General features: G+C 37.1%; 1 protein-coding gene across 1 annotated transcript in view; it reads right to left on the reverse strand.

The window, feature by feature from the left end:
* UGGT2 (UDP-glucose glycoprotein glucosyltransferase 2) overlaps positions 1-15,201 on the reverse strand; it is a gene marked incomplete at its 5' end in the record, with an annotated part of 31,055 nt that extends 15,854 nt beyond the window's left edge. Inside the window, 8 exons of the mRNA XM_009867035.1 lie at positions 111-195; positions 4,157-4,242; positions 5,402-5,560; positions 6,448-6,637; positions 8,431-8,510; positions 11,781-11,883; positions 12,879-12,974; positions 15,074-15,201. Coding sequence (XP_009865337.1) covers positions 111-195; positions 4,157-4,242; positions 5,402-5,560; positions 6,448-6,637; positions 8,431-8,510; positions 11,781-11,883; positions 12,879-12,974; positions 15,074-15,201 — 927 coding nt within the window. The remainder of the gene's footprint in view (positions 1-110; positions 196-4,156; positions 4,243-5,401; positions 5,561-6,447; positions 6,638-8,430; positions 8,511-11,780; positions 11,884-12,878; positions 12,975-15,073) is intronic.
* Between the last annotated feature and the right edge of the window lie 384 nt (positions 15,202-15,585).

Consider the following 15,585-nt stretch of genomic DNA (forward strand, 5'->3'; position numbering starts at 1 on the left):
TATATATTTCAGTATACATCCTCCAATTAAAAATAGCCTAAGACACATCAGCATTAGTCATATTTCAAATAAGTATATAGCGCAGACAAAAAAGGTATCTCTTTACATACTTGGACTTTGATAATTTTGCTTCTGAAGTTGTTTAATACCACGATAACATCTGTCAGGTCAGCTACAGAATCTGTTCCTTCATGGCTGTCAGGAGAAAAAAAACAACCAACAATGCAAATGTACTGGCTCATTAAAACATGCATTATTACTTGTCTTTAGAGGATAAGGTTTAGGATTGCTGATATTTATAGAAACAAAATTTCAGCACTTGCACCTAGTTTTATCTTAACTTCAGAAACTGTGAGTTTGACTCATCATTAGACACTGTCCACAGTGGTAGCCCTTGATTTTTATTTTGGGAAATTTTATCAGCCACTGAAAAAACGCAGCATCTTAGAGCAGGGGTATCTTACATTATCTTACATATTTTTCAAATATGGAAAGCAGCTCAGAAATTGCTGTATGAAGGCATTAACTGTATTTTTACAACAAACAAATCTGCTTTAAAAAGTTTAGGAAAAGCTTCATCACGGTGCTCCAACAGTTCCAACTGGCTTCCAGCTGGTTGGCTTTGGTGACCGTACCCCTAAAGACTTGGCACCATGTGAACATTTGCCCAAGTGACCACTGAGGCATCTCAAGACTGTACTGCAGTCCAGTGAGCAACAAGTACAAAACCCACTGCTGTTACTGTGATACAGTGTAATAATAGAATTCTCAAATTTTATAGCTTTTATACCACAGCAGCCCATGTATTTTTCCTTTAATCCTTTCTGTCTTTTTACAGCGTTATGTAGTTCCCTTTCCTCTTGCTAAGACTTATGCATGCAAAACATTGATTTAAGAAAGTAATCTGCTACCTCTTAGGCTTGATGGGTTTTTTTTGCCTAGAAAATGAAATATTTAAATCTTATTTCAATCTCTTTCATACTACTTATCTAAAAATGACAGCATTTTATAGAGATATCTCATTTTCTATTTAATACGTTTTCGTAAAAAGTGCCTATGATTAGTAAGTTTCATAGACATGACTGATTCTTGCAAAAAACAATAATCTGGATTATCTTGACTTTTCCACTCTCTGCTTTAGTTTTACTTTTGCGCTTTTAAAATACTGCTTTTGAAGTACTGCCAAGTACTTGGTCTTTTTATCACAGCGAGATGTGTACAACTCAACATAGAAGGCCACAGTTCTCCATTTTAAATAACGTGTGTCATAAAACATCCTAAAATAATAAAACTAGACCCAAACACAAACTGCTGACAGCAGAAACGGCAGCAGCTGGCACAGTGTTGCCGCTTCTTCTCCCAGTTTTTACACAGTTAAAATTTTCTCTATTATTTACTCAGTTACCTTGAAATCTCTGTGTTATGAATTCTGTAGCTAGCTCTGCAGCTCTGCTACTCAAGACGATTTTCCAAAGTCCTTGCAATATTCCCCAAATCTTTTGTTTGGCTGTAAATTAATAATATCGCTTTGTCTCCCTAAATCTCTTTCACGGTTGCCTCACTCTCAGCTCCAACTTTACAGAGCACCAAATGTTTTACTCTGCACAGCTCTCACTGGGATGAGTTTCTGCTCCAGCATGAACAACGTACTGAAAACAGTGATGGTCACCATTACGGACCCTGGACACTTAATGTTGGTCTCAAGATCCAATTTATCTGTTTCGCTGTTCACATCTTTGTGTACTTCCTACTATTACACTGCAGTAACTTCTTTTCCTGACAGAGGACTTAATTTCAGTTTGGAAGAACTGGGATCATGATTTTCAAACTCCCTTAACAAAACCAGTCAGTTTTTTGTGTTTTGTTCAAAAGGTACCGAACGCTGTCAGAGTAGCTTAGTTTGTAAACTCACTGAAAGTAGGCATGACATCCTTTTGAAATCCAAACAAAACATCTTGTGTAGTGACAGCCTTATTAAATATTTAACAATAATTACTCTATTGTTACATAATTGCCATACAAAAACGTCAACCAAACACCTCCAGCAGGCTACTTATGTCACAGATTTAAAACATTTCAAAACATATACATACTCTTAATATAAATAAATATAAATACAACATGAATTACAATTTTCCATATGGAAAACAAAAGCATTCGAGTGCAAGAAATGGAGACCCTTTACAATCTCGAAAACAAAGAAACAAAAAAATTCCTTGCCCGAATTATAGAATATCCCAAGCATACTTCAGCTGTTGAAGTCTTAGCCTATGGCTGGTAATAATTAAATAAAATAAATGCTGTTGTTTAGATTACTCAACAAGTATTAATTTTACATAACTTTGCTGAGCTCAGTTAGGTTCATTTATATTACTTCTTGGGGAAAATAAGTAATCTTAAAAAAGGGCACATGATTTAAGCTTCCTGTGATCCAGCGTAGAATGTAGAGTGGCTTTGTTTCATTTTGTATCAATTTTTAATTCAACTGCAGGTCATTACATTACTTTTTTAAACTACAATATATTCCATAAATCACTTTATATATAGAACTTAATATTAAATCAGACAAATTATATAGCTACAGTTGGTGAAGATTAAGTAAACTTCTTAGACTATGTTTTTTTACTTTTTCAACAGATTGTGAGTGGTTTGTAGAAGAAAATTAATTGAAAATTGCAGATAGATAGAATGAACCTAATATTCCATCAACATTTTTTTCCTTAAATACTGAAATTGATGCATTAACTAAATATTCAAAACAGCAAAGATGTCAATCTATTTTTTCATTTCTTAATAGTGGCTGATGACTAAACATCATATGGCACTATGTCTTCCCAAACTCCAAGTAATAATAAATATTTTATAAGAAATAGACCTGCTTCAGCCCACAGAATTACATGGGGGCGGGAAGAGGGGAAAAAAATTAAAAATATGGGAAGAAAAGAAAAAAAAAAAGGAAGAATTGACACTGAAATAAAACACAGAATCACACAGAATTGCTGAGGCTGGAAAAGATTCTGAGATCAGCAAGTCCAGCCTATGACCCAACACCACCACATCGGCCAGACCACGGCACTAAGTGCCACATCCAGCCTCTCCTTAAACACCTCCAGGGACGGTGACTCCACCACTTCCCTGGGCAGTGCATCCCAGTGCCTGATCAACAATAAGGTTCCTCTAGAAACAATCAGGTTCCTCTAGAAGGGACCATATCTAAAGCTTCAAGAGGAAGCTCTCATATGCTGCAGAAAAAGATGATTCTTCTGAGGAATAGTTACCTTGAACGAGCGCTACCCTATGTTTCTCATATGAAAATCAAACATGGAAATTACAGATCTATAAGCCATAGAGGTGGCAACGAAATTCCAGATACTGGACCACGTTACTGGTCTCCCTTCCGAGCACAGCAGTTTCTCCCAAGAGAGAGAAACGCAGTGCAGTCAACATGCAGCCAGGGTACAGAACTGAAGGGTGCTTCTGTATCCCAAGGTGAAGGTGTAGCCACAGCAATTCTTAGATGACTAAGAAACACTCAGAATTAACTGAATAAAAATGCCTGGAAATGAAATTAGTATAATGCTCCTGCTAAAAAAAAAGATGCCCCCCCCATGAGTAACACTGCAATCAGAGGTACCCTTAGGGGTAAGAAAAATTATGAGAGGGAAATTCATGGCAGTTCCTCCAGCTGATCAAGACACTGTGCCCCACTGGAAATATTCTTGGGATTAAATATGAAGTATTTTGAGAACACCAAAATATTAACCAGCAAAACCAGAAGTGACATTTCTATGGAATTCGATGCCAGCAGTTTGCGTGCTTAGGCTGACTGTGCTTAGAACAGACAGTGCAAGGGTCAGGTAGTCCTGCGGCTGCACTCTAAGAGACTTTGCTGGCATCAAGTCCATCTGAGCAGCTCAGACTTATTATGCATTAACATAACCAAGTGTCTTCAAGAACATGTGGTGCAATCAAACGATAATTTACACTAGCAGGAAACAAGGTTATCTCATACATTCTAAATCACCATTTACTTCTTGGTTTTTTTTTCATGTTACCTTTGCTTATTTTCCTTCAGTACTGTCAGATCCTTTTAATATATGTTGCACTTTCAGATTCTTTTACAAGTATGTTTCCCAAAAGTCAGATTAAAACTTACGAAAACACCTGATAAATCTCTTCGGATCTTCCTTTACGCAATCGCAGTGTCCAGGCACCTGGATTTGCTTTCAGCTGAAAATACCCCTAAGAAAAATGGAAAAGGAAGTCACTCATTCTGTCAGCATTTCAGAATCAAACCCATAAATGTACAGACATCTATTATCCAACATTTGCTACTGCAGCCAAGGTTAGCAGCCATTGCCTACTGTCAAACTAGCCCTGAAAATAACATGGCAGTGATGGAACTGAGTATCTCTTTTCCTGTACATCCATATTAATGCCTTTCAGTGGCCCTTTTTTTTCTATCTGAATTTGAGTTGTATACAAAATCTCCATCTAGAATGGTAAGTAGGTGAGCAGTAAAGAAATAAATTATTAAACTGACCCTAAATTGAAAAGTTTCTTCAAAACTTAAAAGTTTTGTCTGGAACAACTTTCCAAGTCAGCACAGCTCCTTCCTGATTTAGGAACGCTGCACGCAGCTATCATTATGTGAAAGCCACATGAAACAAGCTTTGGAATGCAAAGGATCATTAAGAGTTTCATCATGTCGAACAACATTTACTGGTGCATAAAAACCAAAGACTCGCAGTATGTTAAGCATTTTATTCCTTGTGATATAATATTTACAGAGAACAGCAGATGCATAACTGATCTTATGTGTCCAAATTAATCTCCCTATCCAATAACCTCAGTCAGTAGAAAACAAATCTTATACTTCAGAAATCACAGGATCTTCTGCTCTACAGCTTGCTAAAACAAAAAAACAATTGCTTTGTATGGCCAGAGGACTTCTCAGGTGTGGATTTGTCCCACAGCAGCTTTAAGCATGTAATGGAAGCACCTAAGCTAGGAACTTTCTTTTGCCTAGATCATTGTGTAAGAAAAATGGTTATTTTAACCATAATGTGATTCACACCTTACATTTGTTGGTAGAATCTCCACCTGAATATAACTACCTCCTACCATCTACGTAAGGCAATTAGACTCCCATTTTAGGCACTTCAGATAAGGACCTAAAATTAGGCTACATGCAAATCTACATTGGATCACAAAAGGAGGAGGAGAAAGCTCAAAGAATTAGAAGTGCACATCTTCTTTTGTAGATGGTCTCAACTCCAGGATACTCCTGATGCTTTTAGTGATACTAAGTTTGTGACACAGAGAAACAGATTTAAAAAACGAGAAGTTCAAAGAATTCTCATGGAGAGTTTGCAATGGTAATGGCTGTTTCTGTACTTACCAGATTGGCCATCACAATAGTATCAACCTGGACAGGATTGCTTTTTGTGCCCAGGGTGAACTGTAACCCTCGAGGAGGTTGTCCAGTTGTCACATCAAAGCAATGTCCTTCAAGCAATATATATTCTAGTTCATATTCTGCTATAACTGTCCCTTTTATCTGCGGAAGGAACAGTTCATCAGTAAATTATGTCATTTAACTATGTGGGAAAAGTAATGTATGACAATGAGAAACATGTATGAGATTTACATCAACTAAATTCAACACTGTCAAGGGAAAAAAAAAGATTAAAAAAGAAGCAAAATGCCCTTCCGGAAAGAAGTTCACTCGATTTTAGAACAGGTATCCCAGATAAAGAGGAGGAATCATTATCTGGAAGGACCTTTCTTTGCTCCATTGACTTTTGAGGAAGTTGAGACATCTCACCTTTGATAAAGTAATTCCCAACCTTTATTTATATAAACCCCAACCTATATTTATATAAACCTTTCCAAATACACATCTTTGTGGATCAAACACTGAAACACATCTAGTTACTTTGGAGCTGAGGGAATAAAAATATATTTCTTAAAATAGTGAACAAAAAAGGGTCAAATATATGTTAATATATATTAACGAGCAGAAATATATTCAAGTTTATTTCAAGGTTTACCTAGGAGAAACCTGTTACTACCAAACTTACTTAAAAATAAACAGAAATAGAAAGCTAGCACACAGAATCCCTGAATTGCTTAACTTTTACCTAAAAAAAAAGAGTATTTCCATAGAAATCATAAAGGTCAACATAGCAGATAAACTGCTTTCACTTGCCTTCTGCATTCTGTTATTTTCCTGTTTCATTCTTTAAGACTTGGGGTTTTTAAAGTAAGAGAGAATGCGAAAAAAAAGATGATGAAAATAAAAATGGTATACTAGTAATCAAATGATCAGTTACTACAAAAAGTATTTCTGAAAAATGAGAGACAAAAATCCCTCAAGATCTCCTTTTCACTCCTGAGGCAGGAGGCCCAACACGAGCTTTATAATGTTTTCAAACTATTACTTACATCCTGTAAATGAATATTATCGAGATCACAGGAACTGTTTACTGCTTCAACCAACCAGCTTTCAGGAGTGATCATGTTTAGAGTCAAAAGGGGTGATTCTGGCAGTTCCAGGAATTTTGCCACAGGTTCGGAAGGAAGATGCTTGTTGATCCCATAAGTTAATTCTGGTTCCAGAACAAAACGATAGAAGCTGTTGAAAAAGAAGCGTCCAAAAAAAAATACATTTACTGATGCATAAAGTTCTAAACATGAATTCTCAGAATCTGTATGTTCCAAACACAATTCTCAGAATCTGTATCACTCAAGCAGAAGAACTGATCTCTGCTGGAAGAAAAGAGTTTTTGGGAACAGCTCCTGACAGTAGCAGCAGCAAAGACAGAGAGCAGAGGAAAGGTCTTTCTATTCCTCTCCAAATCTTACTCCATTTATTCCACAGGTAAAAGGTCCTTGTAACAACAAAATAATGGTAATTTTCTTCCTTTCTCTACTGATATTCAACAAAATGCACAGAATCAGAACAGAGAAGAACAGTGAAGATGGAGAGAGTGAAAGCAGCAAGCCTAGTGCTTCACATAAGGAAGAAGAGAAAAATGGACACTCAATTACTATGAAAAGTTCCTCCTGTACCCATGACGAGCAACACAGCTCCTACAAAATATCTGGTTTTGTATATCAATGCATTTCATGAGAAACCATTGCTGTGAGATAAATACGACCTGTCTGCAGGGCAGATCATAGAATCATAGAATGGTTTGGGTTGGAAGGGATCTTTATGGATCATGTAGTTCATCCCACCTTCCATGGGCCTTCCACTAGGCCAGGCTGCTCAAGGCCCCCTCCACTTCCAGGGAGGGGGCATCTACAACTTCTCTAAATGATGTCAGAAAAGCTCCTCCACCTGGGTGGTTCCCAGTAATAGGACAAAAAATAATGAGTACAAGTTAGAACACAGGAAGTTCCACCTCAACATGAGGAGAAACTTCTTTACTGTGAGGGTGACAGAGCACTGGCACAGGCTGCCCAGAGAGGTTGTGGAGTCTCCTTCTCTGGAGACTTTCAAAACCCACCTGGACAGGTTCCTGTGTGGCTGCCCTAGGGGTTCCTGCTCTGGCAGGGTGGCTGGACTAGATGATCTCTAGAGGTCCCTTCCAACTCCTGACATTCTGTGATTCTATGATTCTACACTGATCTTACAAATGTCTTCCTGGCTTTTAAAGGGAATGGCTGAGATCTTCCTTGCTAGAGGTCCCTTCCAACCCTGAACATTCTATGATTCTGTGATTCTCTTGCCTTTCCCAGCACAGGGAAAGAACCAGGCACTAACAACTGCAGAGCACAGTCCAACACTCGGTCTGATATTAAGATGATAGGTGCTGTATCTGCTGAAGGACTGGCCGTGCCTAAACTGTCCTCTTTAGAGGGAAAGGAATCCTCTCCGGGGAGATCACTTCAGTGTAAATGTCTATACCCAAATTAGTGAACCCTGGTCCTTACAGCCAATTAAAAGAAACTTCAGCTGAAGGCAGGTTCTTTCAGGGTGCAACACTTTTAGTGAAATGAAATGAGATCTCAAATACAGATTTTACTTTTACTCAGGCAAATTTCAGTGTACTTGATCTGCAGAATTCATTAGACAGTAAGTGGGCTGCACGAAATGACCAAGTTGGGCAGACCATCTCCCTCTGCAAGTTTTTACAGGCACAAAAGACTCTCCACTGATTTCTGTAAGGAGTGTTGAGGAGTGGTGCATCTGATGGATTAAAGGAGCTCCCTGCAATCCCACGCTTGACACCTTAGAATTAGAATTTTTCTCTAGACAAATGCAAACTGCTTTGGTAACATTCAACGAAGATAACTAATGCAACAAAGGAATCCAGCAACACAAACCGCTGTTTATTTTTTAAGGGAATATACGCTGCTAAGGCTGTTTTTTCCAAATCAAGCAAGTTCATGCATTTTTAAGAAAAGGTACAAACTACTTACCTCTTCAGTGGCACTTCTGACAGCTTAGGTTTGCAGTTCAAAAACAACCTGAGTTTCATATTGATAATGTCTTTGAGCACCTACAGAAAAAAAAACAACTTGTGTGAAAAATGGTTCTTGGCAACCATCAAACTTTGAGATTTCTACTGAAGCTTCGGAAATGACAGGATGTAATAAGGATAACTTTTAGCTTTTCTTAAACATTTCAAAGTTCTAAATATATCTGTATATTAAGGGATCTTGTCAGACATTCTAAATAAAGATTTGACCTTTTCTAAAACTGCATGATTTAGCACACGATATTCCTTACAGTTAAAACGTTAATGTTTTCCCCTAGGGATGCAGTTTTTTAAAGAGCAGCTATTTTCCAATGCTTGAATAAATTATATTATCATCCTTCTTATACTGTTTATAAGTTTGGAAGTACAATACATGCTCTTTATTCAATAACTAACCTTAAAACTATGACTTTGCCTTTTATTAGAATTGTGTACAGTAAATTGTTGGATATAGTAAAGCTCAGAGAATTATTCTAATATTGAATTACTTAATAATTTTAAACATCAGTAACAGATTAATAATGTGTTAAATTATTCAATCAGCTTCAAAACATTCCAGTAAGTTGATATATTTCTACTTCTTTCTCAGTTTCTTCATCTTTTCTAAAATACTAATTTTCTGGATGCTGTGATATGGGAACCAGAATATTAAGTCAGTATTTTTTCTTATGTTTGTGAGCAATCTATTTTGTTTAAAGTTATCACGGTTATTAATTTCTTTAAAGCACTTTTAAAAACCTTTACCGAGGTATCTTCATTTCTGTGGTTTCTGGTCCAAAGTGCTTACTTGAATGCATAAAGCAGGTGTGTCTACCTTTATGGATATTATTAGAAAGCCAGGATATTAAATCTAAGTTAAAATGCTAAAAGGCGAAAATCTAAAATTACTATAATGGCAAGTAAATTGGGAACAAAGCAAGACAATGATCATCCTTAAATCTCTCTTTAATTATAATTATTTTTTTATTTCTTCAGATCAACCCATGGCTACACATATTCAGTTTTATAGTGCTACAACTTCACATAGTCCTGGTGACTTGTTATGCTCCTAGTTTCTCATTCTCATCCTTTGTGTCACTTGGACACCCTCACTGGAAAAATACTGAGCAAAAAATAAAAGACAAGGGAATGGCATAAGGGTGTGAAAAAGTGAAGAAACAGAAACAAGAATCTAAACAGCACTGAAAGCATAAGAAATGAAAGTGTTACATGACTTGGGTTAAAGACTACCAGAATGAAAATAGTGGTCAACAAGATGAATCAAATACCTATCTATCATTCAGAACAAAAAGCCCTTGTAAGCAGTGCTAGCTGGTGTCATCTACTAAAACATGCTCAGAATTTTCAACCTTAAAGAAAACAATTTCTTAAATAAGGATATTGCATCAAAAATTATGTAAACTTGTATTGGACTTTATCTTCAAACATGACAAAAACCTCACCCCACTAATAAGAATGTTACTTCAGCAATCTGCACGGACAGGTTGTTGTGTGCAAAATGAAATGATCTTGAAAAAGACTGAGTTATCCCAATTCATCAACTGACCACAATATTTAATATACTAGCCAAATTTAATATTGTAGCCAAAATAATAATGCCATTGTAATGCCTCTCAACTAGATCAGGCTACTCAAGGCTCCATCCAACTTGGCCTTGAACACCTCCTGGGAGGGGGCAGCCACAACATCTCTGGGCAATTTATTCCCAAGTCTTGACACCCTTGTACTGAAGAATTTCTTCCTAAGATCTAAATCTATTCTCCTTCAACTTAAACCCATTTCCCCTTGTCCTATCAGTGGACACTTGTAAAAAGTCCCTCCCCAGCCTTCCTGTAGGTTCCCTTTAGGTATCGGAAGGCAGATATTAGCTGTCCCCAAAGTCTTCTCTTTTCTAGACTGAACAATCCCAGCTCCCGCAGCCTGTCCTCGTAGCAGAGGTGCTCCAGCCCCTGGATCATCCTTGTGGCCCTCCTCTGAACATGCTCCAACAGATCTATGTCCCTCTTACAGGGGGACACCAGAACTGGACGCAGTATTCGAGGTGGGGTCTCATAGGAGCAGAGCAAAGGGGGAGACCTGCTGGCTACACTTCTCTTGATATGTCCCAGGATGCGGTTCTTGAAAGTCTCTTCCAACCAAAACTGTTCTACAATTCTATGATTCTACGATTTGCCCAGGCATGCAATAGGGAAGACACTGCTCAGCAGGGAGCCCCTTGCACTCAGAGGAACGGAAGTTTCTGATCTGAGCTACAAGGTCCTTGATGTAACTTCCCTTAATATGAACTTCTGGCTGAAGGAGAGAGTTTTCAGTCACTTCCAAAATGAAAATATTTGAATTTGGTAACACCAAGCTTTCGTTTGAACTGAGAATGGTGAAATGAAAGATCTAGTTCTAGAGAAAAGCTCATACTTCAGTGTCTTGAAATATCCGAATTTTCATGAATTTTCAAAATGTTTTACTTTGCTTCACTATTACCTATGAAGAGTGAGTGGATGCTTCAACATTTGATACAAAAGGCATAAAGAGTATGAAAATGAGAGGGGAAAAAGCAATGTAAGAATTTATGAAACTTTCATAATTACTGCAGAGAAAAAGATAAAACAGCATGCAGCAAAAATCAAGTTACAGGCTTCAGAATTCTAACAGACCATAAAGAGAAGACAAAATTTACATTTTTATGGGAAACTATAAAGGAACCTGAGGTAGAGTGATATTCTGCAGCTAGCAAAAAAAGAAAATAATTTTAGGAGCTCTGTTTTTAGGACAGTTTCTCTTTAGATTATCAATAGTTCACACAGTGGAAGACCTGTAGATATACTTGGTAGCATTAATCAGCTGAGAAATACCCTTCCAAGAGCTGAAAGGTTTACAATCCAATCTTCTTACGATGATATTATGGGTCAGATTTAGACCACCTTAATTAGGCTACCTTGGAAAACTAAGGTGATTTGGTTTAATGGAAATATCCATTTGCTTCTCAAGATTTGGAGATGGGAGATCCCTTCCCTCTATATTACGCAGCCAATCTCCTCTTTTCCTTCTACTGACTATAAAGAGTGTTTACAGACTCACTTTTAAGAAGACTGGTTCATGGGGCATCTGAATTTTTATACTTAGAATGATGAATTAGATCATCCCCAACTTTTTAATATCAATTTAAAGAACTAAATATACATTTTTAAATATACCTAGACATTGTGTACCTCTTTACTACACTGTATATGGAAATTAAAAAAGTTTAGTAAAAACTACAAATATGAAAATTGAAAGAAATTACCACCAACTTACAATCAATAAATGAATCATCTTCTGTGCATCTCTTGTCAATGGATCCACAATAGCAATGACATCATAGAATGGTTCATTCTGTTGGGGATCAATTTTTACTACACTGTTTAAAAAAAAAAAAGTGACTTGAAATCTCTAAATAGAGTTTGTGAAACTAGCAAACATTTTTAGGCATGAATTTGTAATATTAGAGGCACTTCAGATTTTTTTAATCATGAAGACATTTCTCTCATTTCAACAGTAATCATTATTGCTCCCTGTGATATCACTAGGAAAGCTATGTGTGCACAGCAATTAAAAGTGTAGCATTAATGTACACAGTTCCATGCCAGTTACTGACTGAATAAATGCACCATAAAAATGCACCATTAAAACCAGCTACACTTAGTACCGCATTACAAGGAGGATGGGATTCACAGATGCACATCTTGGTATTTTAGGTGTCATTCATTAACAATGACACCAAAAGACAACGCTCAGGGCATATTCACTTTTTAAATCAAGGATCAGAAACTCAAGGAGCCAACATACAAGCAAGTACTCTACTGACACTAATATGAGCTCACCAGGTGTAAACTTGTTAGCTGATGACAGGTCAGTTCAGTTTTTCTCAAGGAATTAGGTGCCAATAAACTCTAATAATTTGCATTTGGATGTAATTGAGTTGTATTAGCTGTGGTCAAGTATGACACTGCTCAACCACAAACTGTTATACAGGTAAAAAGACAATAGTGCTCAATATCCACCAACAAGACATGCTAGAATTTTCCACATTAATGAAAATTAGTGGGGGCTTCTTTTAGCTCTAATCTGTGAAATTACTTCAATTATTTTAATAAATTGTCTAAATCTTCATCACCATTCATGCCAATTCTAATCATTTTTTTCTCAGCAAAGGATAAGGCTGGAAAATCATAAAATTTATTAAGAAAGAGGTAAAGATGCATTATGCTAGGGCTTATACAACTATAGAATCAACAACTACTTCTAAAACTGGAATGCTTACTCAAATTTCCAAAGACCTTATATAGTCATCAATACATTCTAATTTAAATAGTAAAGTACTGTACGTGCATAATCATAACAAACAGAACTCACCTGTGCTGTTCCTTGAGCAATTCAGCATCTTGTCTCATCTCCGTTTTAGGCAAAGACGACAGTAGGGCATCTATTTTCATAATCAAATCACTGCCACTGTGTTAAATGAGAAACATATAATTTGTTTTTCACTAGAAAAGGTGTAAAGCATTTTAATGTATGGCTTTCTATATAAGAGATATTGAAAAAGCCCACATCCCAAACCTGGACTCTTCAAAACGATTATGACTTCGAGATCTGTAGCTTTGAGGAAAACCCCTAGCGTCTCCATACCCAAGAACTGCTATTGCCTTAGAGCTTGTAAACTGTGCAATTTTTAAAAATAAATGACGAAGAATTAGATGAATTACCATCCAGCCTCACATTTTGCATGTTACATTCTGCTGACATTTATAGCTCTTTAATCCTTTTTTGTTTCCCCCCCATTTTTTTCCCTTTGTGACAACACTGAGGAATAGACATAAATTAACAACTTTCAGGTTTGCTTGGCCACATTTTTTTTTATTTTTTTTTAATTTCTTACTGGGATTTCCCTAGAAACATTAGCAGTTCTATTTCAGTGTCACTAAGTCTTAATATTTCATTAAATATATTTCAACTCCCATTACTTATTTCTTTGGTAGTTCTACCTCTTCTTAATTTTGTTTTTCTGGTTGTTATTCTTTCAGTTGTGCCAGTCCTTCCAGAAAACAGAAATGATACTCAGACACAGAAAGTCAATAGGTACTGTAAAATATAACACAATTTTTCTCTCTTCTTTGTACACAAACTGGATCTTTAGACTAAAAGCTGGCTAGAACTCATTTTTGCACTTCTTCAATTAACAGATGTACAAATGTTGTCTGGCAGGGTGTCAGAGTACCACATCTGCCCGTGCACCTATAGGCTCCTTTTTTAATGATTCCCAAAGACAATGCACTTTCTTACTTCAAATACCAACTCTTACTTTAAATACCAATTCTCAGATGTTACTGTGGTTTTAAGATGTGTTGAATTTTATCAAGCTTACTGTTATTCTTTATAATTAACAAAAGCTAGTAGGAACTGTGAAGTTAGCTGTACTCATCTCCCAGTTTTAAGTATAGTGAAAGTAGATAAAAGTGTTTGGAGTAATTTAGCAGAGCTAGACCCGTGCCATGCAGCAAGCTGGAGAGCACGTGACTCTTTGGACATACAGTGATCTCTTTTGCTTCAGCCACATCGCACGTGTGACTGACACTAAAAGTGTGCACGTCTCTTGAATAACACACGGGGCTCTTTTTCTGCTTTATGTTGTAACAACGAGGTACCAAAGGGGCCATCAGCACTATGGTAAATGACACATGCAGTTGAAAACCAACATATACCATCTCACAGAATCACAGAACTGTTCAGGCTGGAAAAGACCTCTGAGACCAGCAAGTCCAGCCTAGGACTCAACACCACCACATCGGCCAGACCACGGCACTAAGTGCCACATCCAGCGCTCCTTAAACACCTCCAGGGACGGTGACTCCACCCCTTCCCTGGGCAGTGCATCCCAGTGCCTGAGCACCCTCTCCGTGAGGAAGGGCTTCCTGAGATCCAACCTAAACCTCCCCTGACGCAGTTTCCCCCTCATCCTGTCACTGGTTGCCCAGGAGAAGAGCCTGACGCCCACCTGACTATACCCTCCCTTCAGGCAGTTGTAGAGAGTGATCAGGTGCCCCCTGAGTCTTCTCTTCTCCAGGCTAAACACCCCCAGCTCCCTCAGCCTCTCCTCACAGGACTTTCCCTCCAGTCCCTTCCCCAGCCTTGTTCCTCTGTATATATACAGTGGACAGTTATGTTAAATAGCATAATTAGCCAAGTATAAAGGTGATACAAAATTTAGCAGAGGCACCATTTCTTCTAGAAAATAGGGCAAGGGTCCGAGTTGGTAGGTATACCAAGTTAGGCAGGGAAATGCTAAAAAGGAAATGAGGGACAGTTAAACCTGCCTACGCAGAAGTACTCAGACGCTAAGTAAGATGACAGCAAATATATAGCATGCAAATAACACTTTTAAGTGCGTACAGAGCGTGTATATATATATTTATGAGTAAATAGTTTGAAGAACACAATGACTATATATTTGAACCTTTTTTCATATTTCCTATGCAAAAGGACTATTAATTTGTCACAAGCAATGAACAAGGCAGTATATCAGAAAGCCCCAAAATGCAAAAAATATTTACCTTTTACTACTGTTTCCCATCTCTTTGACGATAGCTCTAATCCTCTCCGCTGAAGTACTGTATGTTATTTTTTCCAACAAATTAAAGTCTTCTGCATAGAATTCGTTTTCATCTAAAGGACCCAGTACCTTCGAGAAAAAAATGTTACTAAGTATAAAATGTGTCAATAAAGTTCTTCTGAAAGCAAAAATACACTAATATTATAAATGAATGCACAATATTCAACATGCAACCCTCAGCACTATATATTAACTATATAGTTACTAAACTGTAGAATAACTATGCAGATTAGGTTTTCACAGTTACGTAATTACAGTTAATAATCAATCACAGAGAACTGCTGCAATGGAAATATCCATTGTATTTTTTCATTACACCTACTTATCTAAAGGCATACAATATTTAGAAATAGCAAATCTAAATTCAGTAAATGTTAGGTACATTATTTTAAACTGAAATACAAATTACTATCTGCCTACTACACTTCTTAGTTGTTTAATGCTGTGAACACA

The sequence above is a fragment of the Apaloderma vittatum genome, unplaced genomic scaffold (assembly GCF_000703405.1).
Source record: "Apaloderma vittatum isolate BGI_N311 unplaced genomic scaffold, ASM70340v1 scaffold7063, whole genome shotgun sequence".
NCBI lineage: Eukaryota > Metazoa > Chordata > Aves > Trogoniformes > Trogonidae > Apaloderma > Apaloderma vittatum.